Source organism: Cygnus atratus, chromosome 20 (assembly GCF_013377495.2).
Source record: "Cygnus atratus isolate AKBS03 ecotype Queensland, Australia chromosome 20, CAtr_DNAZoo_HiC_assembly, whole genome shotgun sequence".
NCBI lineage: Eukaryota > Metazoa > Chordata > Aves > Anseriformes > Anatidae > Cygnus > Cygnus atratus.
This window is the reverse complement of record NC_066381.1, coordinates 11,077,664-11,104,179: the sequence shown is the minus strand read 5'-3', so window position 1 is coordinate 11,104,179 and position 26,516 is coordinate 11,077,664. Positions and strand designations below refer to the sequence as shown.

Genomic DNA, 26,516 nt, shown 5'->3' with positions numbered 1-26,516 from the left:
TGTACCTCTCGTCCCCCCTGCCATCCTCTCCTGGGGGCGGGGGGGACCAAAACAACAAAAAAATGCAACGATTAATTCCTCTTGCCTCATTACTCTAACGAGGCTCAAGCATAATCACTGTGAGCAACTGCCACACCTCACTATTTCAATACTCCACCTTCCCAGGTAAGTCCCCCCTATCGCAGCCATCCCGATTTTTCACTGCCACCATGTTTGGCTGTTTGCCAGCATACGAAAAATCAGCAGAGTATTCAAACCCAAGTCTGCAACAAATATTTGAAATGCAGGAATTGGCTCCAAAATAAGCACAATCCTGTGTTCTGTGCTACAACCAAGGGAAATAGTTGTGTCTCTTGGTGTACTGAGCCTCCGGACTTGGACACATTTGTTGCATGAGGCTGACAGTGCCTTTTAATTTTCTGAAATACTGCTTTTTAAGTTCACCCCCAAAATTTGGTAGGAGTGAGGAATCTATGAACGTACACCAAGGTTTTATTTGCAAGAGGCAAATCTTATTTACTGTCCTTCCAAGTTTCAGCTTGTACCCTGTCCATTATCATAATGCAGAACATTCGTTATAAAAATGCAGAATGCTGCATTACAACACAGAGTACTTATTAGTTGCCACTCTCCCTTCCACTCCTCTTGCCAGAAATTATTTTAGACAACAATATTTGTTATCTATCTGCCCTGTGTGGCAATAGACTTTAGAATCATAGACCTTAACATGAAAGTCTCACTTAAATGTAAAACTTGTGCGGCACCGTAATTGCCAACACCACCGTTTCACAATGGACCAAGCGAACACTGATCCAATTCTTCCTCTGCTGAATAAACCAAAACTAAGAGCAGAGAAACAAAACGAACAGTGCTGTCTGTTTTGTCAGGAACACTATCTGACAAAAGCTCTTTTACTGCTACCTCTTTCACAGACAATACAGTTTCTTTTCATAGTGGCAACTCTAACTGAAGATAATCCTTTATGTATTTTGACAGTAGTGGTAAAGAGCACAACTACATTAATGGCAGTTTCCTTGTCCCTTTGCACAAGGCAAGAGGACAACAGATTTCTGAAGTTTCCTCTGCACATTTTACTCATGTAAAGTATTGAAAATTGCTCTGTTTTTTCTTTTCTCCCACGTAAAGATTTCTATGTGACCAAAATTGCACAGCCATTCTTTGAATTACTGCAGGAGCAGAAGGGACATGTCAAAACACAAGTGAAAAACAAACTTATAGCCAGTACAACCCAAAAGCCTGGAAGATGCTGTAGGGTTGTGGGATATTTTTGGAACATGGAAGGTTTTCTTTTTTTTTTTTTTTTTTTTCCTTTTTAATATATATTAATGAATTTTTAAGAAAGACCCACGACATTGTAAATATATAGATATTGCAAGATCTACAAGGAAATTGTACTTCTTTCTTCTAAAAACAAAGAAACAAACAACAACAACAAAAACACAATAAAGCCCTGAATTGTTATAAACCAAATTAATTTATATCCTACACAGCAGCAATTTCAGTTTCACAACTTCATCTGAAGAAACACCAAAGACAGACCTGCAGGGCTCTTGTCTAACCTATTAGTTTCAAAGCCATATTGAGTTTTAAATGATTTCCCATGAACTGACCTGAAAATCCTAATACGTGTTTCTCTATTCTGAAAGAGTCAGAAGCCTTGTGATAACGTAAATCACCATCATCGCTGCAATTCCAGTCTTCTCAGGTCTCTAAGGTGGAATACAGACTCTTGGAAGAAAACACGAAGTTTCAGAGGGGAATTAAGTTAATGGCTCGAAAACACTTTTGACCCAAAGTTTAAAGAGCAGTTCAGCATGAAATAAAAATTATTACAGAAGGATTCCTTTTACCAGGTCATATGAAGATGGCAAAATCTTCTTGGCAACAATTGTGGGACTGGTAATATTACATAGATTTAATGTTCAGATTACCAAACATGTTGGTTCTTAGCATTTTAGGTGAGTCTTCAGATGAGTAAACAGTAGCATAAAAATGATAATGTGACATACTCAAGACAGATCAGAGAAAAAGCCACAAGTAGGTCAAGGCTGGTCCCGATTCTGTCAACATTCACCTACTTTTCAAATCCTTTAGAAAACAAAAAACAATCCAAACCTAAATAACCTAAGTCATCTTCACCTTTAGCAGGGGCAAAAGGAAAGTTGCAGTGCAGACTCTGGGCTCGCTAAGTATGTCAATGCCCCGCAGTCAAAAGCGGAATGGAAGACCTTAATCCTCACTTTCCAAATACAATCACTGTGCAAATACGAACCTCACCAGAAAAGCACTTTACTACCTTAAGCCATCTTTAATAACTTAATAAATAAGTAAATAAAAGGTACTTTCCACTTCATAATTAAACCCTGCTTTCAGTTAAGCTGTTAGGTAGAACTCTGACTTTGTCGTTTGAATTAAATCAGATGATATATGGAAAAATATATATATTTTTTAAATATTTTTGCCAGTTAGTATTGCTTTATTACCTTCTCTATCAGGATAATCATGCATAAAGACCGGTCCCAAGCAGGATTTTTGCTGTGCCTATGGTAGCCACTGACACAGAAGCACTTCACAGAAGACGCAGTCAGGCATTTTTCGAGAAGCGATCTGGAGCTGAATGGGGAAGATAAATGCCCTTCTTGCTCTGCCAGATCACCAATGGCAATCGATAACGGCATTAAGATTTAAACCTGAAAATAATTTTTCCAGGTCTTAATTTCACATTCTTTTGTTCCAATTCATAATCTGAATATTCACTTCTGAAGCAGCACTAAATAAAAGACGAACAATTTAGGACACTGTCACACGAGTGCTAGTTCAGGCACATTGGTGGGCTGCCACTTGGCTGTGAAATTGCATCCTTAACCAAACTCAGCTCCTACATTAAAACTGAATCTTTCAACTCCCATATTTACTATACTTGTCAAAAAAGATTAGGCACTATCACAGAAAAATATAGAAAATGTCGGGGACGGTCACAAGTGAATTCATTAGGCCAATTCCAAACAGTGGAAGGAATAAGGGATGAGGAAAAGCAGAGTTCTCCCTGTTTTTACAAGGACTTAAATTAACAGCAATTATTATGTGGGAACTTCTCTCCCCATTGTCCTTTAACTGTACCTCATGTTAATGAGATTAGCTTCCAGAATGATGACTTAGAGGAGACGTGCAGTTAAGAAAACTATTGTTAGATCTTCATTTTCCAAGATGTCACTTTCAGCCTGTGTATATTCTTGTTTGTTCTGGATATGTCCTTGTAATTAGAAAAGGAATCGTGACTCAAAAAATGCTAATTGACTGTAAGACTCCTCACTTTTGTTAAGAAACAGCATCTCAATTTTTCTTGTAGTGTTTTGACTATTTTCACTTTTTTTTTTTTATTTTATTTTTTAATATGCACATAATGAGTTAGCCCCCAGTTTGCAGATGCACCTTTCTAAGCATTAGCCATGGTTCAAGCCAGCTGCAGTAGCTGTTGAAGTCAGGGCACGCTTGCATGCCAAGGATGCAGAGTATTCTACACAGTCCGCATTCGTAACCTTGTGCAGTATTACATTATGCATATTAATTTTATCAGTATCACACGTCTTCCCATGACCTATTTGATCCATGCCCCCTCAGTCAGTCAGAACAATAACAAAAGGGATAATTTTGCTTCATCAACACACCCACTAGCTACAAATCACCATCAAGGAGGTCTGGCCTAGAGGATTTCAAAGGCACTCGGGGAAAGCACAGGGGATTCAGAAGCATTATGAGATTCAGAAAATTCTCTTGCTTGTCTTATGTAAAACTGCTAGCCCAGGAACTTATGAAATTATGAGAGATGGATTGCAAGCAGCCTGGGAATAGCTGCTACACTGTCTCCATTCTTCCCGAAATATCTACCTGCGAGATAATCTCCCTCCGAATCAGAAATGTGAAGCGAACAAGCCAACAAGAATTTACAGAAACATCAAAGAAAAGTTATATTGCCCTATTAGAAAGCCCTTTTAACAGCGCTTCTGTTCTACTTGCTATATGACCTCTGGGGAGAGAAAGCTCTCACTTAGTGCTCTCAGATAGTTTCAGATGGGTTGTCTCAGGCCTTTAGAAACAAACCAAGGCGGGGAAGCCAAAAGGCTCGCTGCGAAGGGCAGCCCCTCTGTGCAGGGCAGCCCCGCGGCCGCCTCTGATCCGAGAGCAGCGCTGGGAGCTGCGCCCGTCAGCGGTGCTGGACCTAAATGAGAATGGCTCGGGAGGGCCTGCGGGACAACCTTCCCAGCACTTCTTCCAACCATAGTAAACCTCAACATATCAACTAGCAACCAAAACACTTACAGAAAAATTAAATGGTTTTCAGGGAAAGAGTCCACTGAGCTAGGCCACAGGCCAGCCTCTCTCCTTCCTAAGCTACAACTTGCTGGCCTTGCAAGTTGCACCCGGGGAAATCAACAAGTGCCAGCACAGACCAGCAACTGCTGCACAAAGATTACCCATGCCTGAAAAACGCTGCTATGTTTATGAAATGAGTTTTGTCTATTCATTGACAAGTATTCTTCAATGGTTTCAAGCATTTATATTAAGTAATAAAATGTATTAACTGAAATAAAAAGAAACGCTATAAACACATTCAAGAGGGAAGAGAAAGTCAGTAGCTTCTCAGAAAAAAAAATAAACGATGGAGAACAAAGCCAAGTAACTACCTGACTGTCAGGTCAACACCATCCTCAGCCTTACTGCTCCCATTAAGCAAACGCTCTATTGCTCTATTCTGCCACTGCATTTAGCTAGCAAAATGAAGAAAACTATAAGAGCACCGCCTGGTGGTGCCTGAATAAGGAAAAAATATATTACTGTAAAACTAGGAATAGATTTAGGATTGAAATTTGGAATAGCACCATTCCAAAATGACAAGGAAACTAAACTACCACGTTCTCCAGCAGGTGCATTTTTTTTTGCACCTACTAAACCATATTTGCATATGAAAGAGAATGGGGGAAAGAAAATCATTCACTAGAGTCCAAGGATTCCCACATTTCCCAATATATTTTAATTTTCCATAAAATTTCCTGCAACTATTCTTCAACAGAAAGCTCAATTTATTTTTTCTTAATTCCACAACAAATACCTTCAGACCACGTTCCAAGAAAATTAAGGAAATAACAGAAGATAACTTATCAAAACGTCTATTCTTTGAAATGATTCTGCTATCACCATTCTGGTGTTATAAACAACATCAAAACCAGCATAGAAATTCCACTCACACACGCACGCGATTCCAAGCCTTTACAGAAAAAAACACAACAGGAAATTAAAGCAAGATACGACTAGGACACACTGATCCTGCTACAGCCCTCGCGATGAAGGCTCAAGCTCTTACTGAGTACTTCTAAACATAGTACAGGGCCACTGGCCATGGCCACGAAGTCAGGTAGCATCGCGGCTGACCTACGGCTGCCCTTACTTCTCCACCGCTCTCACGTAACAAGAGAAAAGCAATACGATTTTAAACAGCATAACGAAGCTCAGATTGTTCTTACACCAACTTTAAACCTGTCAGGATGAAGAGAAATCTTTATTTTAGAGAACGAGGCTTCCATGAACATTTATCCTTGTTCAGCTGCCTGCAAGCCCTGCACAACACGCATTTTGGTGCACTGATGGGAGCGCATTTCGGCAACGGGCTGCGCTCACCTCGGGCGGTCTGCGGCGCGCCCGCTGCCATGGCACTGCTGTACCTGTACCGCTGCCCGGGCACCCGCACGCCACACGCCTCCGCATATTTCTCCGTGATCACAGAAACTCTCCGCAGGCAATCTGTAGCAAAATTACTGTCACAACCCTGGAAAAACGTGCTGCCAATCTAACCGACCAAGGCTATCGGATTGCTCTACAACATCAGCACGTACCAACTACTAACAGTATCAGCACCATAGTGGTTTGAACACATAGTGCTTTGGCCAAGTCAGGGCACCGCAGACCATGGGCGAGGCAGGCTGCCCCTGCCTGCTGCCCCTGCCCGCTGCCCCCGCGGCAGACAGAGCTCAAAAGCCTTCCGCAGAGGAGTGGCTGGCATTGTCCACGCTGAGCCCCGTTACCCAAACACTGCTGTCGACGTTTAAACTTGCTGCTGGCGAGCTGCACTTCAGAAAGTACCACAGCCAACACTGGAAAGGAAGAAAGAGGGGTGGAGGGAGGAAAAGGAGCAGTTAGAACAAAGGGAAGAAATGTATTTTACGGAAAAGGTTACTTGTCGCATTTTTTAAAAAGCATGGCCTACTGACACAACGCTAATTTTTATAGCCTCTCCATATCTAGATAGCAGGTAATTGCCATGGTTCGCACCACCTTCAGCTACTACCCATTCACTCCCCATCCCATCCACTTCCACTCACATTCACTTTTTCCTTGTTACTGCTTATTACAGTTAAATACTATCATCAATAAATAAATGCATTAACCACATAAGCCTCTGTCCCTTACATACGTATTTGTACTGCCTGTCATAAGCCACTTTCATTTAAGCATCTACTACCTCACGCGGGGGTCTGCTTTACAGAATTGGATGTAATAGTTGGTTTGACTCGCAATAGAGCGAAATTTGCAGCCCCTACTACGCGATGTACTTTCAAATTACAATGCTAGGACTCTGCCTACACCTACTGCACTTAAAGCTTCGTAGAGCAGCCGAACACATCCACACGAGACAACTTCAGGAGCGAGCGACAGGACCTGTTCCTGGGCTCAAAAACCAACCCGCGCTGCTCTGGCCCAGGCAAGAGAACCGCCAGCCCCGAGCCAGGGCGCCGCGATAGACACGAGCGAGCGATGGCAGCGGCTGCTGCACGCAGCACAGTGCTGTGTCCCCACCTAACCCATCCCCGTCCCATCCTCCGCAGGCTGCCCCCGCCGCCCCCCAGCACACGCGTGGGACACCCTCGCCCCCCTAACCCTTAACGGGGCTCAATGGGCTCAGCACCTCGAAACCCGCCCGCCTGCAGCAGCGCTAACGAGCCCGGCTGCCAGCGCAGCGCTGAAGCTCCGACACCAAAGGCCGTTATTTACTTCCTAAAGAACTTCCCAGCTGTGCAGGTAAGTCGGGACAGACTCGAACTGGCGAGTCCAAGCGCAGGCTGGGCAATCGGCCTGCTGTTTGTTTACAGGGCATGCTTACAGCTCCGTAAAGTTGGTACTGAGCAAGGGAGCTTACTCACTGCTTACAGTCATTAAATAATCCGTAACAGGAATTTTAAATGGACATCAACTGTCAAGCAATAGTACCAGGCACGCCACATACTTGCATTGCAGAAACGAAAGCCAAACATTTTCAGACAGATTACTCTTGTAATAATATTTATAACTTAAGCTTGGACCAAGCGCTTACTCCTAAATTCTAAATGTTACAGTGGAAATCGCAGTAACTGAGCCCAGTCTCTTTTTATTGAATTCTTTTGACCAGAAATAAATGGGCTTTCAGTAAACCCTACAAGTTGTTTTGAATATAGATCCTGCTTTTTACATTACTTCTGATATTCCATTTACAAACACCAGAGGCATCTGTTTGCTGGCTGGTGAGAGGGACGACTTAAACTCTCTTTAAAAGAAGTGAAAAAGTACGTGAGGAGAGAGGGGGAAAGAACATCTGAAACATGTCTGAAAAATCAGTATCGGATTGTCGATCCAGTTACAGGCTGTTCTGCCGTAACATTTGTGGAGCTGAGAGGAAAGAGAAGACACCGAGCGGCACCATGACCTGCCCTGCCAGCGGGCAGCTTCACGTGGGCACCAACAGCACGACCGGCAGGTGCCGCGGCAGAACGGGCGCTGCGAGTGACCTGTAAAATGCTGACCTGGGCGTAAACTACAGTGAACTGATTTACTTCACGTGGTCCTTGCCCAACTTTGAGGAAAAAATATTATCCACGTTCCTTCCCCCTTGCATCATCCTACAAGATAATAACGGACAACCTGGTGCATCACTTGGATAGAATTCCGCTCAGTTCCCAGCGCCTCATTTATGCCCAAGAAGTTACTGGATGGGTTTCTTTTACCTCAGCACCTTGGGGGCACGGTTGTTTCAATCTTAACAGAATCTTTCTTCTCCTGAAATTTGGAAAACACTAACAACTTAAACATACAAGCTTTGCTGAGTATCTTGTATAAAAAAAACAAACGTCCCTGTCCTGCTGTATTTCCTCACGGACAGAGATCCAGAATCCAACTTAAATAAAGCAGCCCTTTAAAAAGCACCAACATACCAGTTAACAACAAGCACCTGCAGATTCTTGAATTGTGATGCTAAGTGTGAAACACAATACAGGCGCTGCTCTGTAGCCGCCCATCTCTAGCATGGCCTCTTTTGCCTTAGGCACCCTCACGGTCTCCTCCGAGAAGTCACTGGATACAAAGGACGATGTCGATGTCTTTCTCGGGACCTCACTGCCCGCCTGCAGCAGGCGCCCAGGCAGCAGCACGGGACAAGAAGTGGGACACGGGACAGCTCGACAGCCCGCGAGGAGCCCAGGAGGCTCTGCCCCGGCGGCGATGGAAGACCATTGTATTTACATTTATATTTTTTATATATTTATATTTTTGTTGTCCCATTACTAAAAGCAAATCTTATTACACCAAAAATCAACACATCATGCCATACATGGATGTTTTCTACCCTTACAAAAAACCCCACGTTATACATGTGAATAGTACTGTTGTCACATCTTAGCCAGGCGTAACACCAGTAAGTTAAAATGCTCTTTGGATTTGTCTTGCATTTGCTTAGTTTGAATGTTTTGTAGGGACCTTCTTCTCCCAGATACCAGCGCTGGCCCAGGTGACTGCTCCCAGAGGCTCTTTATCCGATTTCTGGTGGATACGTACATCGATCAGGGATACCACTGCCCAACTACAGTTCTTTCGTCCTCAGTCCCATTCACAATGAAAATTCCAGGGTTAATTTTAGACTCCTTCTGTAGGTTGCTTTTTGTTTAATCAATAATTTAAAAAGTCAATTTAGATTAACACAAAATGGCAGACAAAATAGTTCACAGCAACACAATTGTCCATCCAAGTGCTAATACTAAAACAGGGTATTTTTTCCCCAACGTTCACAAAACTCCACTAGCAGGTGAGTTCTGAGGGACTGGAAAAAGACTATAATACAAACAACTTTAACTTGGAAAAAAATCTCTCACACCCACAAGACTTAAAAGGTTTCATAAACCAGATTTTACTAATTGAACTTTCCGTAAGCTTTCCACAATTACCAGACTGGACTTTTGCATTATCATTTGCATTAACCATGCAAAACATCACCTGGGTTCGCAGCACCATCACACCTCAGAGGGGAACTTCTCCTGCAGTTACTCATATGCTTTTTGAAGCTGTAACCTCTTTTTTTTTTTCTTTTTTTTTTTCTAATACATATTCTAGCAATTTTGTCCCGAACAAATGAGCTACATTGCTTACTTGCTCAACACGAGGCATTCCCTCACAGTATCGGTCGGGAGGTTAGCGGTTTGTCCTAACAATGACTGTCCTACTGCTCTGCTTAGGATCAGCACTGTGATGAAGCTCACATTAAACTGTTCTATGGTACACACATGGATCAATTATATGCAATATTTTTTTCAATTTTTACTTAGCATTGACCGTAGTGATTTCAGGCCTTTGAAGTCCAGGAACTAAGTATAAAATTAAACTAAATTATTTCTGCCATTAAAAACAGCTTGTACATATTGTACTATCTCAAAATCAAGAGCCAAACTATTTGCAACATTATACTGCTATTTGGCTTTCTGGATAAAAAGCATTAGAAACAAATACATTGAAAACCACACTGCAAATTAAAATCACATAAATCAGGCCTTTTTAAAAAACAAACTTACATCTTTTTTCTAGTTTCATTTGTACCACAGAGATAGGTGCCTTCTGACATAGTTTTTGTAGTAATAAAACAGATTGCGTGATTTCATAATCTTTGGTGATAACTTCTCGCAATTAGAGACACGTACATGACAAACCCCATCCCCACACACCTTACAGAGGCGCAGGTTCTTACCCTCAGGGAGTGGACATACCCCAACCAGCGAGACCTTCCCATACAATTCCAGCAGCTTGAACCAGCAACAGAAGTAATCCTTCCCCGCCTGCCTCCACGGGAGCTGCAGTTTTCCTCTGCTCTCGGCACTTGGCATGAAAGCAGCACGAGCTCCTCTTGCAGATGTATCGAGTCTTCGCCCCTCACTCCCGAGCCAGCTTCACGGCATTTTTTCTCTCTCTTATTTTTAAGGATCCCACCAGATGGCAGTAGCATGTCTGCCCACCAAAACAGGGAGCACTTCTGCAAAGGACAGCTCCTCATTCTTAGGGTATACACAAGGCTTCCCAACACCAGATACACGTTTTGAAACGTGGGGCACGGAGCTTTCACTGAAACTAAAATCTGGATTTATTTCCCCAGTATTTTAAGATGTTGTCAGCAGGACAGGTACACAGCTCAGCTCTCGGCCCTCCACCAGAGCAGAACTCCACTAAGCAAATCTGCAGGAGCTGGTGGGAGGCCCCCGTACGCCTCCTGCCTCTGCGCCTCCCCTGCCACCCCCACGCTTCTGCGTGTGCAGGAACAGCGAGGCTCGGCGCGGCGATAGCATGCGCAATGCCAACTTCAAACCCTTGCTCTATCAAGGCAGCAATTTAACGGCGACTGTTGAAGAGATTCCTTTCTACTTCGCCAGTTTGGGTGAAGTTCATGTTAAAATCAACACTCAGTCACAGGAGAGGTGCCCAGGACAGTTCATTTAGGACCTACTGGTGTCTATATAATCACGGACACAGCCTGTGTACACAACTGAGAGTGCAGCCCGCAGGAGTTAATCATGAAAATGCTGAAGCACGATGCTTCAGCTCTTCGTGAGTGACAAACTCCAGCAGCACATTAGCAACCCCAACACATCATAAAGCACCAGACAAACGAGCTAATGACGAACGCTAACTCAACGCCAAGACAAAATCTCTCCCAGTAACCTAACGGGAAACTCGGTACCGCTCCCTGCCGATGGCTTCTCTGAGGAGCTAAGCCTAACTGCAGGACAAGCTGCATCTTTCTAGACAACGCGATGACACATCGCAGCAGTGAGATGAAAGACTACTCCTTCAAATACTTAACTGCCCGTCGAATAACACCAGTTTCCCTCAATACATATATGAACTTTTCAGTTATTTATCAGTGCCGGTAAGTGCTCAGGAAGAGAGACAGATACGCAACAGAATCCTTATTCACAAGCAGCTTAGGCCTTATCTTGCTGAAAATTTCATGTTACATTTGCACCAAAGTACGCATTTCTTCATGTCTAAGTTAACCCGAAGTGTAAATACCCAACTCAATGTTTATGTTCAGTTCCATTATCTTATACGGCCGGAATTAAATTACACAGGCATGCTTTCACGGTTTGAATGAAATCTAAAATTCAGCTTAACTCTTGCTGACGCGCAGACTCCCAAATGCAGTACCCATTCACTTGCAGAAGTTAATACAAGATGCCAAAAGCCTAACAGTGACCACAGAACTCAAACACACGTGAGCAAAGAGAAACTGGATTTCAGCCGATTATGTTCTCAGTCTGTACAGAGTTACGACTTTACCAAGGAGATCTGACCTCCAGGCTTCTGCTTTTAGTTCATTTAACACCCCCATGGCCTTTAAAAAAAATAAAAAGGCCACAAAACTATTGTTATCTTGAAGTAAAAGCTGTAGTTACAACTTTGCAAGCACAGTCTCACCAGTGGCAATTCCTGTTTGTGTGGGTGCAGCTGGACAGCCAGGGGTCTGGGGACCAAGGGGCACTTCTGGCAGCACCCTGCCCGACATCAGTCCCTGCAGACCCTCCTTATTTCTACACTTTTTTTCCTCAGCATTCTTAATGATATGATATTTAAATATGCAAACGTAACCTTTTATTCTACTGAATATTACAAAAGAGATCTCTCCTGGCAAAGATCTTTTTTGGCAAATAAAATTGAGAAAAATAAAGATCCCCAGGAAATATGTAGAGGTAAACAAAATGTTAGAAACAAACGATAACGAGGTCTGATCTTACATAACACCCTACATTTAAGCCAGCCTGTAACAATTAAGATTAAAGAGAAAAAAACACTTTATCCAGAAATAAATACACGAGCAGATGGAAATAATCTTTAGATACGTATTTTAAAGATTTCTTCTCAGTTTCCCTTCTTTCATAGACTTCTGTACGCTATCGCAGCGAGAGCAGCGCAGCGCCGGCTGCACAACAGCACCCCCCGACTTTGAAAAGTCAGCGTTTAGCTGAACTTCCTGGACCTGCTGAGTTCAGGGGCACAGGATCAGCTCTAACACCAAGCTACGCCTAGCCCGTCGGTTCTCCCAGAAAAGACGGTTTATTGCAAATACTGCTGCAACCCGTGCCAGGGCAGGGGCGAGGAACTACCGTGCCGTGCTCCCAGCCCCATACCGCGAAGCTCTCTGCGCTGCACACCGCCAGCGGCCACAACCCCAGGCGCACGGCACTTCTGCCTCGGTACAGTCCAAGCACGGGCAGTACCTGAAGCAGAACTCCTCACGCAACACAAAGTCACACCGACCGAGCGCCGAGGCAAGCTCTGCAGGGACGCGCCACAGTTACCCACTTCAGACTTGGTGTTCCCTGCACAGGAAGCGTGCTGCAGTACGCTTGCTCTCAAAAACAAAACCCAGGCATCTCCTACGGTTCCAGAGAGCTTTACGGAACAGGGTAAGTCTGGCAAAGGCTTATAAAAAACTACTCAAAAATCACTCTAGCTTCGCTTCAGTGATCCTGAAGGGCAATAATTGCATACATTACATTAAGGTGGTCACAAAATATATTAGAAGAGATTACGATCCACTGACAAAATCCTCTGAAACAGCAGCTGGGGGAATAAAAGAGCTGTAGGCAGTAGTACAGTAGACAGAAAATCCCATTTACATTTATGAGAGGAGAGCAAAGTTCAGATATTCTGTTGTAGGCAGCATATAGCATACCACTGCAGGTCAAGCCGTCTCCTAGACAAAGATCTTGACAGGTAACTGAAGGAGGAAGACATTTTCATACGCTTTCAATTTCCAGCTCTTATGTCAGGTCAAAACATATATTCTAATACTCATTTGTTAACCTGAAATTTTAGGAAGTACAGCTTAGCTAAACAGAATACATATTCTAATTAAATGCACAGAAGGCATGTAAACACGCTGCGTTCATCTTAAAGAAGACTGGCGGTGTGGCCTGTTAACGGGAGGTTGCTCTTCACCACTCTAAACCTCGTTCTGCCAAGAGAAACAAGTGAAGCCAACTTTCTAAGAAGAGAGAAGAACCAGTACAAAAAACCTGTGGTAAGCAGCTTTCTTGTATTCTGGATCAAATGGCAAAACCAAGAATGAATTATGATTTGGTTAAAAATAAAAAATAAAAATGGAAAGATCGGTTCAGTTTTTTTCTTTACTCACCAGACAACACCAAAGGCTCCATATCCAATAGGTCTGTCCGGCTCAATATCCAGTTGCTGTTGTGGATGTTGTGAGTGCTGATGATGGTGCGCTTTAACTGCAGCAGCTGCTGCAGCTTGTACCTGAGCTGGGGCTGCTGCAGCTGGTCCAGGGGCCTGACCCGGTGCCGGTGATGGGAAATATGGCTGCTGCTGCCCTGGGTTTAACATCGCCGCGGCCGCGGCCGCAGCCGCCGCGGCCGCAGCCGCCGAAGAGGCATGCTGCTGTACGGGGTGTACCGCAGCCGCAGAGCCTGGATGCAAGTGATGCTGCGGGTGGTGGTGGTGATGGAGGTGAGGAGGAGGGAGGTGAGGAAGGTGGTGGTGATGGTGGTGGTGGTGACCTGCCGCTGCTGCGGACGTACCGCCATTGTAAGCCGCCATCATTTTTGCGTTGGCCGTCGTGCCACAAAGAGACATTCAACAAAATGCCCCCGGCTTGGACAACAACTGGGTCAAGCTGTCATTTGGCCATAAAACCGAGATTTGCCACACTTCACCAGAAGTTGGGTTTCACCACACGCGGCCCACCTTGCGGAACATCGAGCCCCTCGGGCCTTATCTCCTGGTGCCGCCGGGCGCTCGCGGGGTCTTCATGTGCGCGCGGCCCCCAGCGAACCCCTGTGCCCCCCGGCCGGCTACTGAAGCTCCATCCTCGGGCAGCGGGCCGGGGCGGGTCTGCTTTGTCCGCACGCCTTTTATTTTTATTTTCCTCTCTTTTTTTTTTTTTTTTTTTTTTTACAGCGACCGCGCTCGGCGCCCCTTCCCCGCGGGGGGAGGGCTCGGAGCCGCTGCCCTGGAAGCCGGTGCGCGCCGTGCCGAGCCTACCCGCGCCATGCCCACATCCCCACTTATCTCCTCGGGCCTCCCGCGCCTCCTACATCGCTGCCTCCTGCCGGGCACCTGCCGCCGGCCGCGGGGCGGGCCACTCGCCACTTCGCAACTTTTTCCTCGAAGGCCTGCAACACACACACACAACAGCGCGGCGTCAGGGGGCGGCCGGGAGGGGACGGGGGCGGCTGGGGGGGGCCGAGGGGCGGCGGCGCCCTGACAGCACGGCCCGGCCCGGCCCGGCCCGGCGGAGGCTGGGGGCGTGCGGGGGGGGGGGGGGGGGGGGGTCTCGGTGCGCGGCGGGGGCGGCGGGCGGTGGGGCCCCGCCGCTCAGCGCCGCTCCGCCCCCCCGCCGCGCGCGCCCCCCCCTCCCCCCCCCGGCGGCGGCACCCCCGGCACTCACCTCCTGCCGGAGCCCCAGCGCGCAGCGCACAGCGGGCACGCGCACCCGGCCTGCCCTCCCCCCGCCGGGCCCCCCCGCCCCCATGCGGGGCGCGCGCCCGACGCCCGCCCGCAGCCAATGGGGCCCGGCCCGCCAGGCTCCGCGAGAGCCGCCCCCACCCAATCACCGAGCGGGACCCGGCTCGGCCGGCCCATAGGGCTCGGCCGCCGCGGAGACTCCCTGACTCAGTCCCGCCCCCGTGACCCCCGCCGCCCAATCACCGCGCGCCTCCGCGCCCGGCGCTGGCGAGACCCCGCGAGATTCCCTCACCTCATACAACCCTCACCCCGGGCGGCCCCGCCTTCTCCGCCTCTCCCGCCAATCGCGGGGCGCCGCTCCGGCCCGCCGGCCAATCGGCTCTCGCCCCGGGCCGCGTCCCGCCCCCGAGGCCCGCTTTTCGCCCAACCGCGGCTCCCTATCCGATCCCCTCAGCCAATGAGGGCAGACGAAAGCCCGAAAAGGGGTTACTGGGCCAATGGAGCTCGGGGGCCGGGCGGCGCCGTGACTGACAGCTCTGCTCGCCAGTGCCCGGCGGCGGCGCCGGCCGAGGGGCCGCGTCCCGCGAATGGCAGCGCGAGGCGCCGGGCGGCGGCCGGGGAAGCCTCTGGGGCGCCCGGCCGCAGGTGGGCAGCGGCCAATGGGAGGCGGGGGAGCCGCTGACGGGCGGCGGGAGGGGCCAATGGCGCCGGGGGGGCGGGGTCAGCTGAGGACGCGGCAGGGCGCGGAGGTCGCGGCGGGCGCGAGGAGGGGGAGGGGCGGACCCGTACCTCAGGCGCTGCCCCGCGGGCCTGGAGCCGCTTCCCGCGCACGGCCGGGCCGCCTCACGGCGCCTCACGGTGGGGCCGGGCCCGTCCCGTCCCGTCCCGTCCCGTCCCGGTGCCCCCGGAGCCGAGCGGAGCGGGACCGTTGCAGCGGCAGCCGCCGGGAGCGGCGGGGCTGAGCTCGGCGGGGACCCCGCGGCTGAGCAGCCCCGAGCCGGGCCGGGTCGCGCAGGACCCCGGCGGCGCTCCCGGGCTCCCGTCAGGCGCCGGCCCCGTGCCGGGCGCTGCTTCCCGCCCAGCCGCCGCCTCAGCGCCGAAGTCCGTGCTGGTGAGGGGCGGTGCGGATCCGCTGGGTTCGGCTCCCTCGTGCCGTTAGTCCGTGCAGTGCCGGTACCGTTCCCTAAAACATAGAGGTTATAAAAAAAAAAAAAAAAAAAAAAAAAAACCAAAACCATAAACTCAGCTTTGCCACTTCCCATTTAGCTGTATAAATATGCCTCGCATCTGATCGGTAGCGTTATTTATAGCCTCGCGTTCTCAGAGCCGTGCCCGTGCCGGTGGTTGGAGCGGTAGGGGCTTCGCGCGCCTCAGCGGAGCGAGCGGCTCCACAGGAGGTAAACGACGGGCACTGACCTCGTGGGTGTGTGTGTGGGGGTGTGTGTGTGTGTGTGGGTGTCTGTGTGTCTGTGTGTATCTGTGTGCGTGTGCCCCTGCTGCGGGTCAGCCGCGGTGCTCCGGGTGCGTTGGTGACACCCCGCCCAGTCCCCGCTGGTGCCGTACCCCCTCCTGCGATGCCTCCTCTGAGCTCCCCTCCAAAACGCGAACGAAGCCATTGCGCTTCTGTACAGCGTGGAGGAAAGGAGCCTAAACGCGACAGGCTGTCGCGGTTCCTAAAATTGGAGTGCAAAATGTTCCTAAGAACGGGTTTGGGTACTCCTTGTCTTCAGAGAAAGTAGGCAAGAAAAGTTGCAGGAATTAAGATTGTTAAAACTTTTTGTTGTGTTTTTAGATGTTTATAGCTAATATTGCAGCCTGGAATTGTAGTGGAGTTTTGCTACCGTGTTTGCTTTCAAAACACAAACTTTATGTATATATAAAAAAGGTAGGTTTAGTTTATACCCTTTTATAATAGCAGGGTCTAGGCATAGGAAAGTGGTGTGAGGCCTGGAAGGCTTCTGAAATCCTCCGGCACATTTTCAATATGAACTCATTGTTCTGTTATGGCTTAATTTTATTACTTGGAAAATTTTTGCGATATCCTAATAAGCATTATTGTACTGAAATCTAGATTCTAAATGCATTTGCCAATCAATTTATCAGTGGCATTATTTGAGTCTAAAGATAAACAGTGTCTTCATTTCTTTTTTCTTCTGAAGTTAGGGGACCTGCTGAGCTAATTGGATCGCATGTCTTGAAACAATTAATTTTAAGTAGAGTTCAGTTTCTACGGGTGTATTTGCTGAAAGTCTGTTATTTTCAGCTGCACTGCTGGGAAGGAAAGAAGAAATCCTCTGTCTTGTTTTTGCTGCCGGACTCTTGTTGAATGTATGGTCATAAACAAAGTGTTTGGTGATGTGTTAAAGGTCGACCTTTTCCTAGCATAAACTGAGAGTTTTGTAACGGCAGCGTGTTGAGAGGTGTTCATAGATGTGCATTTTGGTGCCTAATCTCTGCAGGCTCCTTATAGGTGAAGGGTAAAGAGGCATGCTGCATTGCCATCTGAAGGAGTCTAGTCCAGGTGTGTCTGGACATCGCCTCGGCATTTCTTTCTGGTGCCTATATAGAGCTTATAGAGAGAAGCTGCTGAAGGTAAGCATTTAATACTAAACAGTGTGTCCTTACGTGTGTGTTTTCCCAATGGATGGGGAATAATTCAGGCCTAGGCCTCTGGGAGCAGGTGTACCAGCTCAGACGGCCTCCAATCCGGCTGTTGGTTTATGTATTGCCACGAGGTGGTCAAGGGTAACTCCTAGGTCTGCTGTTTGAAGAGCAGGGTTCGTTGCCTGAACCAGAACACCGTAAGCGTGAAGACATTTCCCCCATACCTTTATCTAGTTACTGGCTTTCTATTGTCAAAATATTTTCCTAGTAGTTCTAGTGAATCAAATCCATAGTGACTATTTTTAGTTGGACATAAATGTCTTGTCCTAGAAATACTTCAAAAGTTTTGTTAGGTACTGTCATGTGCATGGATTTTCAGCAGTAAGAGCAAAGGAAGTTAGCTGGGTTACAGTCCTGGCATTGGCGGTGATTCTCCTGACAGCTTTTGACAGGGCTACTGCAAGCCATAATTCCCAATTTCCATGTCTGTAAAGTGTAAGTAAAACGTGAGACCCCCATTTTTTTGGTTTGGCTAAGTGTCGCAACCACGTTATCCCAACCCCCTTTTTTTTTTCCCTTTGAAGTTGAAGCAGCTCTTTTCAATGCAGTAGAAGACTGGTGAGATAGCAGCTGAAGGGATACACTTATCTTACTTGTCCATAAAGAATTATGTCAGATGCCAGTGTTGAAGGACCCGCCCTAACAAGTATATCATCCTTCTACACTGAGTTTATAAACCCTTTTATTGGCGTCCTTGGGCTCTGTCACGCTGTGAAGCTTAAATTTGTCAGCTCAGCTGCTTTTTAGGTGCTTCGTGCTATGGAAGGTAAGGGGGACAAGATCAAAACTGATTCGTGCTGGGGTATGTTTAAGGAAGATAAACTTTTAAAAGAATATTAAGGAAATGTGAAATTTGCAGACAAAAACAAGGCGCTGAAAATCTCTAGTAGAGCTTTTGTTTCCTCAGTACAGATCTGAGGTGGAAACCTGTTACATGAGGTAGTGTTAAATATTAATTGTATGAATCACTTTGCCTTAGAACACAGCTGCAGAACAGACGCGTTATGTACGCTGTTAAGTCAGTGCTTCCTTGTCATTTAATGCCTCTGTGTGAGAAGCATAAGTCAGCTGAGGGGAGCTCATCAGGGCTGGCGCACAGCTTTGGGCAAGAGTGCTTTGTGAGTAGTCCAGTGAGCTGAGCTGCTTGATGAGTGACTTGGCAAAATCTAATCGTAGTTCCTTGAACAAGGCAGGTGGAAGCACTGCTCTAGATCCTGCCAAAACCTAGTTTGATTGTGACTAATTTGTCATCCTCATCCCCAGCGATGCATGGAGATATGCAATTGGTGACTGCTGCTGATGAAACATGACAGATCGATTCTAACCTCTTACTGGTGAAGATAGTTATTCATGGGGACGTGCATCTGTCCCTTGCGATTTTATTCACAGTACGAGTGCTGTAGAGCAGTAGCAAGCCTGCTTTTTGAGTATCAAACACTGAACACTGTATCTGTATTTGTTGGACACTTAGCTAACCCCATTTAAACTACAGGTAAAAATAAATCCTGTACACTGAAAATCTGCTGTGCTGAGTTTAGTATTTCCTCCTGACTCGTGGGAGACTCACTCTCCCCTTGAATTTGCCACTCGTTTGGCAGAAGTGTAATCTTTTTGACAGCACTCCACATAAGGTTAGGTAGTGGGAGACAATGCGTAATCATCCCGTTCAACTTTCTGGTGCTCCTCAACAGCGTTTTAACTTGAAAATTCTTCACAAAAGATGGCGTTACATTGTACTGTGTGAAATGCTACAGTCCAGTTCCAGACGGACTGGTTTTTGTACCACAGGAGCTAGTTGTGAAAACAGGATTTTATGTAGTAGAATGAGTCTTTTTCATTTCATGGCTGAGTATTGTCCATAAGTGTCCTTCAGCACGTGTGTAGTTCTTTTTCTTATGGCTGCTTAACGCAGGAAAAGTAACATTAAATGGAACAAAGCATAATAAAATGCTTGCATAGATTTTTCTGATGCACAAAAGGGGTTCTCTGAGCTGCACTATTGATAATTTATAATGTGGGTGTTTGACAAGCCCACACATACCTCAGTATACGACTCTGTAGATACATTCTTCAGTATTCTGTAACACCCTGTTAATATTTTATTCATAAAACCTACTACTGAAGCCATTAAAGTGTCAGACAGTGTTAGTGCCTGTGAATTTGAGGGGTTTTGGCTAGTCAGGTAGATACCATCGTGTATGTTAGGACCACAATTTGTTTACAGCAAAGCAATAATATATGTTGATGTGTATTAGTCTTTTCTTTTGTGAAGAACAATTTTTCGGAGTCTTTGTCTTTGAAATCTTTTCCCTCTCTACAAAATTGGAAATGAATAAATTAATCTGTCTGCTTGTCCCAAGATTAGCTTTTGTTCTGTCATTGATTCCAGTGACAACAAGTTGAAGAAAACAATTGAATTGACGGTGTGCTTCCGTTCTTAGGCCTTTTGCTAAGCATTTTGTTTACAACATCATGGCTAACGGTCATGATTATTTCTTGTCCCGCTCCCAGTTGTACCAAAGCAAAGTGCACGCTAAAACTCGCTGAGTCAGAATATCCGCGTTTTGACCCAGTACTCTGCAGGTCTGATTCTGTGAAGTGCCGGGTGGGAGATTAAACCTGTAGGCTGTTAAGTTCTTGCAGATGATGATGCCTCAGTAAATACCAGTTAATTTTGTTTATTCTGCCTTTGTAATGATAGCCCAAAGTCCAACCTGTTCTGTGTTTTTTTTTTTCCCTCTCATTTTGAGTTTGGATCGCTTCTTAGTGCTTGTTCATGTAATGACTAATCTTGTCTAACGTAATGGCTCAAAAATCCTTCACCACGTCAGAGTTCCTTAAGTGTTGTAGTGGACTGTGTTCATTCAGTATCAAAACAGACCAGTGTGTTACGGAAACACTTAAAACCAGTAATTTTTAAATTGAGGTCTTTGTAGCAGGCACACCTATCCACTGCAGCAGGGCAGTTCTGAGAATGCAACTTAAACAGACTGTTTTTTCACTGAGGTATGAAGAAGTGGTTATTCCCTGCGGTCTTGCAAGTCTTACTGTATCTCTTTGTCATACATAAATGTCAAGATGGAATATGTAGAAGGCCAAAACATCTGGAAAATAATAGGAAACGACAAACTTGCAGCCTGGTTCGTGACATTTCATTCCAGCGTTGTCTTTGGAATGTGACTGCTATAAACTGCAATAATGTAATGCTAATTAAACTTGTTTGCATAGGAGATTTGTTATAGTTGGTGCAACTCAGAGCCTGTGCTTCATTAGATCATTATGGATACAGAAAAACAAGTTTCATGTTGTCTACAGACTTATGTCCATACATCTGACAGTAGACTTTGGTCCATAATGTCCATTTGGAATGGACTGTGTGAAGCCAAATCCTCAGTCCGTGTAAGCTGGGGTTGCTTCTTTCAAGTGGACCTCCGTGTTTGTTTTAATTTCAGAACCAAGATTCTTTGTCAACCTTCCTTTAATTGGAGGTGCTTTGTATTTATGCAAGGATAATTATGATATGCAGCGAGGAATACGTCTTCTACATTTGATAGACTTGGTAAAAAGAGGTTGTATTTGTATTCTTGCTGCCCCATAACTCTGAATACAGCATTCAGCAGCTTTGGAGTTTTCATGTGTTGCTTTCTTCCTGAAGCATGTTAACAGGTGATGAGGATGGCCTTCAGGCAGACTCATCAAATACATATGGCACGTTGCTTCAGGAGGGGATGGGAGGAAACATTTAAACTAGCCACTACTTTATGCGCATGCAGGTATATAACTGGTAGTGATTAAATTATTCTTGACATAATAGTAAGGAGTTGTGCTTGTATAACAGCCAACAATCATTCCGTTGTATTATGGAGGAGTCTTAGTTTAAGAGCTCTTGCTGGTATGTTTCCACGTGAATTCCTATGTGGCTTCTGGTGTTTGATTTGTTGATGGCCTCGGGAGAGCTCCTGTCAGTGTTCAGTATTAGCAGGAGAACACAGCAGGTATAGCATGAGCTACTTTGGCTAAAACATCTTGTGAAGTTTAGTTAAGTGGTTGCTTTACATCGTCCTATACTGAAAATCAGATATTTTTGGTGATGAAAATTCATTATGTGTGCTTGGGAGCAAAAAATGTGGGTCTTAGATGTAACATACCATACAACGTAGCACATTGATATGTAAGTCATTAGGAGCTTTCACCAGTTTCTGTGTGAACATAGCCGAGATAGGTTCTCCGTTCCTTATAACCGAGGAATTAAGTAATGGTGTAGGAGTGGGAAGTAAAATTAATCAGGAAAAAACTGATACAAAGTTTTGCCAGGAATGTGAAGACAATCTTTCATTAAGTGGAAGGGGGAACTGAAAAGTGAAAGTACCAGATGCAAAACCAGAATTGATAACTGAGGAACATGGGTGCTTTGTAGCAAATAGCTTCCTAATCATACATGTGTCCTAAGTTTAAATAGGAGAAATACTCAATGTCTTTGATTTCTTTCATGTTTTATGAAAGATTGGAAATAGTTAGTATTGCTTACAGAAAAATGTTTTCTAAGTTATTTTAAGACTTTTAATGCTTTCCATAATTGTGCTTTTGTCGTGATAGTATCACTTTAAGGGCTTTCCTTCACCAAAACAAGTCATTTCCTACTGGAAGAACTAAAGCTTTTCAGCTGTCTGTCCAGCTTATCCTTCTGAACTAAATTTCTCATATCAAGATAACCAGCAGCAATACTTCCCTCAGGAGGTTTATATTAATTAGTTATGGATCACTAATTTTTGTGGCGTTGGTGCACCAGTCAGTCTTCAGAAAGCTGTCTTGTAGCCAGATCTGGCTGCTGGGGGTAGGGTGGGGAGGGATGGTGTTGTAGAGGGTAGGGTGGGGAGGGATGGTGTTGTAGAGGGAGGATTTATGTTTTAAAAACACCTTTTACATGGCAGCAATTAAACTTGCACATTTACATTTTTGCATGAAGAGCTATGGGGGTAAATTTACCTTTGCACAGGTCCTTCTGGGAAGTTAGCTGCTTGTGGATTTCATATAGTGTTAACAAGGGGCCATATTATACACCGCTGAGCATATTTCTTCCAAAAATACCAATGCCGAGGAGAATATGTCATCCAAGAGCGATAGGGTGTTCAAATTGCGAGTCCATAAATCTCTTACATCTATGGGGTGTGTGTGCCTGCTGCACTGCTGGTGCTGGCTGAAGTGTCGCAGTTTGCATTGCCGTTGTCTAAAGGCTGCTGCTAGCTTGTCTTTTTCCCTGTGCTCCTAATGGCAATCAATTTAATCCGCTATAAAGGGAAGTGGGATTGAAAGAGTCTGTAAATGAGACCCTGAGGTGATACGGTAGCAGTCTGTGGCCTTGAAAAGAAGTGTGTGCATCTGAAGAGAAACTATCTGAACTGACAGCTGCCACTCGGAAGCCACTGTTGCAGCGCTGTGTGCCAGTGCACGTCAGCAAAAAGGGGGCTCTTGTCCCAGCCTCGGTTTGCCTCTGTGTGGCTGTGCAGCTCAGCAGATTCCAGAGGATTTATCAGCATCCGAATTTTCACATCTGCCTCATGCAAGCTTTTCTGGATCACTTCTGTTAACTAGTTGGTGGTTGCGTGGCTTCCTGTCCGTTGGCAGGGGAGCACTTGGCTGCTCCCAGCGACAGCTCTGTCTGTTGGGTGACTGCTGGGCCTTCTCGTGCTCAACTCCTGCGGCCCTTGCCTTGCCCATGTGTGTCACTGCATAGCTTTGTGCGTGTGTGCATTTCTGTCTCTTGGTGCTATGCGTGGAGAGATGGGCTTGGTGAGAACAAGAGGTGGGGGCTAAGCATGCATTTGTTGCTTTTTCTACTCTGCAGCCACAACATTGGCCTCACTCAGTCCCTGATGGCCTTCCATCTCCTCAACGTCACTGGCTGTGTTTAAGGGAGTGGAAAGAAAATAAGGTGCTGTGTTGATCATGTATCCCCAGCTGGAGCGTGGCTCAGGCTTCATTTAGTCTCTCACTTAGCCAGCGAAAGGTGGTTTAAATTTATCTGTTGTGCATCTTTGTTTGTTTTCTGTAGCACTGAGTTGTCTGCAAGTGCCATGGCACTGTTACAGCCTTTGACGAACCATTTGCCTTACAAGCAGGTGAAAAGGACATGAAGCTGTTGAGTCACTTCAGTCTAATCCCAAGTAGTGCCATAGGAGCTTGGGAATGGCTTTGGGTTTGTACAGAAATAAATGACAGGATAGCGTCGTTTTAAAGAACCTCCTAGCAGCCATCTTAGGCAGCTGAACTTCTTTTCATTGTTGCTTAAGACAAAACTGATTTCATATTACTATTAGAGAAGGAAAATTATAAGGATAGAGTCATGCAGGAAGCTCATTAAAATGTAAACACTGAAATAACTGGGTGATTGGGCATTGATTCTGTCCTCACCCCCTCACTCACTTTATGAGCTGCTTTGTATTAAAAGTAACATGTCTGCAGGATGATGCACCAACATCTGTTATCGCTGAAACAAAATGATTTCCTTTTTCTTTCTGCATTCTTCCAACATCTGCATGTGGAGATCTCCTGTATATTAATAATTTGTAGCACTGATTGCTCATTTGCAGGAAAAATGCATCTAAGGGTAAGGAGATCTATCTTTGTTGTTACGGGGAAAGTTCTGGTGTGGAATTTTGTCTTGCTATTCACTTTTATTAGGTCGTAGGTGACTGTTCACCAAAGAAAAGGACTAACGTTAAGACACTTACAGGCTATAGTCTGTCTGTCTGTATGGCCTGTCTTACACAATTAAAACTATGCAAAGAACTTGCCCAATTTCCCATTCTTGGAATGCTTGCAGACAAATTACTGCTTTTTAAAAAGCATTTAACGTCAAAAATGCTCTTTTTTTGTTGTTGTTGGGACTTTGAGTTCTAACTTTATGCATTGACCCAAGAAATTGATTATAAATGTATATTGCTGCCTGCTTGCTAGTTTCAATCTCTCTGGCTGTGATTGTTCTGGTAAGAAGCAGTATGTTGTATGTTTGTTTTCTGGTTTGGGTGATCGCTGAAGTATTTGTAGTCATAAGTATCGATTTTAAAGTTCAGTGTGTTTAGGAATGTGACTATCACTTTCTCAGTACTTGAACTAGAAAAGCACAACTGCAGAAATGTTCATCAGAAGCAAATAAAAAAGACTGGACAAAAGATTTGAGAAGAACGTCTAGAAATCTTTCCTCTTCTCTAATCATCGTGTCATTAATTCTATCTTCCAGTCTTCAATCTGCTTTCTAGTTGGGAAGGTGCATGCTTAAATCTTTCACATCCTGGAAAATGCTTGAGCTTAATTTTAAGCATGTGCGTAAGTTACATTAGTTAATTGACTCAGAACTATTTGCTGAAATCCTGCGCAGTGTCCGGCTCAATTGGAATTGCAATGTCAATACTGCGGTAAATAAGGTAAACACGGGTGTCTGGCTTTGCTCTCAACTTATCGCTGCTTTTGACTTTTAGTCATTTTCTGGTATACAATTGAAATCAGAACTATTTTTTTTATGGTGCCAAAATGTATTAAGTTACACAAAAGAATCCATGTTATAGTAATCCTGCATATATACAGGCAAGGAGCGCCAAGCGTGTGTGGCAGATGGTTTCAAAGGAAATCCTCGAGAGCTAGGATTAAAAAGCAATTTTCAGCAAGTTTAAAATGGGTCTCCATATTTGGGTCACGGATGTTAACTCTTTCATTGCAAACAAATGAGGAAGAAATCTTGTAGGTTTATTATGGAAGTGTTTCTCTCGATTAAAGCTGACCGGTGTGCTGTGCCGAAGGAGGAAATGAGAACGTCAGTTGCTTCTGTTCCTAGCGCTGTTGTTCTAAACACAGTGGGAAGCAGAGGTGCAGCGTACAGAGACAATGGCATGTTGCAAGTTCATGGGACTGATGCAGCTAGCAAACATTGGCAGCTTGTTTGAAAATAATGTATATGTGGCTTCTTCAATTTTTTCTGCCCACCCACACAAATTTATATAAAGACAAACATATATTGTGGACTGAAAATACTCAGTGTTTTTTTGTTGTTGTTCAGAAATTGGAATTTTCCAGGACACCCAAGGCATAAAGATTAAGGTACCTCAGTGCTATTTTGCTTCAAATTTCTGAACTCTGTTCCTGGCAAGTTTTATTAATTTCATTGGTCTCTAGATCCAAATTTTGTATTTTTATGCCTCTTGTGGGTAATCCTGTTTCTTTCTCCTACACATCATTTTTCATTTTAAACTTTGTGATACATAATTTTTGGTATGTTAGAAATATCAGGTTTCTGCCTGGTTTCATACAACAAATTGTACTTGCTTTTGAAATTTGAAACACTGAATATTGAAATCTTAATATAATTTCAATATAGTATTTTTCTATTTCTTTTGGATAAGTTTGATCTATTATAAATAAACAACTGAACAGCAATACAAGAATGTTTTGTTCAGTCCTACACAGAAGTGAACATGTGCTCAGAGTTTTGCTTGGAAGTATGTCTGTGCTTACAAATACAAACAAGCCTGTGTTTTCTCAGACATTGTTTTAGGGAGCACATTATTTTTAAAATCAAGCTACATTTGGTTATATTCTAATGTCAACAGCACCATGCAAGCAGTGTTCCAGCTGCAGCTGTTTACATCAGTGGTGTTTGAATAACCAGAAATATTGCCAATATGATGCATAAAAACGAGCACTTTGTATTCTGAGATCAAGACGAGACACTGGGTTTGTAGCTGGTATAAAAAGCGCAGCAAGTTGGAGATTATTGGCTTTAGCCAATTTACACCAGCTAGTAAACATATTAGGAGCGTAATTCACATGTCGGTGCTCCTTTATACACTTCTCACAATGTAAAGGAAAGTTGTTTGATATGAAATAACTTCTTTTAAAGACTTTTATATTTTCAAGGCAGAAATTAAGGTTAGACCGTGAGCAATATTCGTCACTAAACGTGATGTGCAGTAACTGCGATTATTTTGTGTTCCCAAAGCTAAACAGGGTGTATTTTGAATAGACTTGGACAGCTTTCTGAACGGAAGTGCCTGATGCTCTGCTAAGTG

The 26,516-nt window shown here is 45.1% G+C and overlaps 2 protein-coding genes across 22 annotated transcripts in view; one reads left to right on the top strand and one right to left on the bottom strand.

The window, feature by feature from the left end:
* NLK (nemo like kinase) overlaps window positions 1–14,849 on the bottom strand; it is a 53,025-nt gene extending 38,176 nt beyond the window's left edge. Inside the window, exons 1-2 of one of the 2 annotated variants that reach the window (XM_035560934.2) lie at window positions 14,774–14,849; window positions 13,502–14,498 (exon numbers count right to left, since the gene is read on the bottom strand). In XM_035560934.2, coding sequence (XP_035416827.1) covers window positions 13,502–13,959 — 458 coding nt within the window. In that variant the 5' untranslated portion in view covers window positions 13,960–14,498; window positions 14,774–14,849. The remainder of the gene's footprint in view (window positions 1–13,501; window positions 14,499–14,773) is intronic. The other variant, XM_035560936.2, reaches the window with a different exon arrangement.
* Window positions 14,850–15,401: 552 nt separating this feature from the next.
* LYRM9 (LYR motif containing 9) overlaps window positions 15,402–26,516 on the top strand; it is a 36,007-nt gene continuing 24,892 nt past the window's right edge. For 3 of the 20 annotated variants that reach the window (XM_035560950.2, XM_035560952.2, XM_035560937.2), the window contains exon 1: window positions 15,536–15,901. The gene's annotated coding sequence lies outside the window, so the exon portion shown is untranslated. Of the gene's footprint in view, window positions 15,436–15,535; window positions 15,964–16,007; window positions 16,188–17,249; window positions 17,383–24,811; window positions 24,879–26,516 lie in introns of those variants that run through there. The other 17 variants (XM_050714778.1, XM_050714777.1, XM_035560954.2 and 14 more) reach the window with 13 other exon arrangements.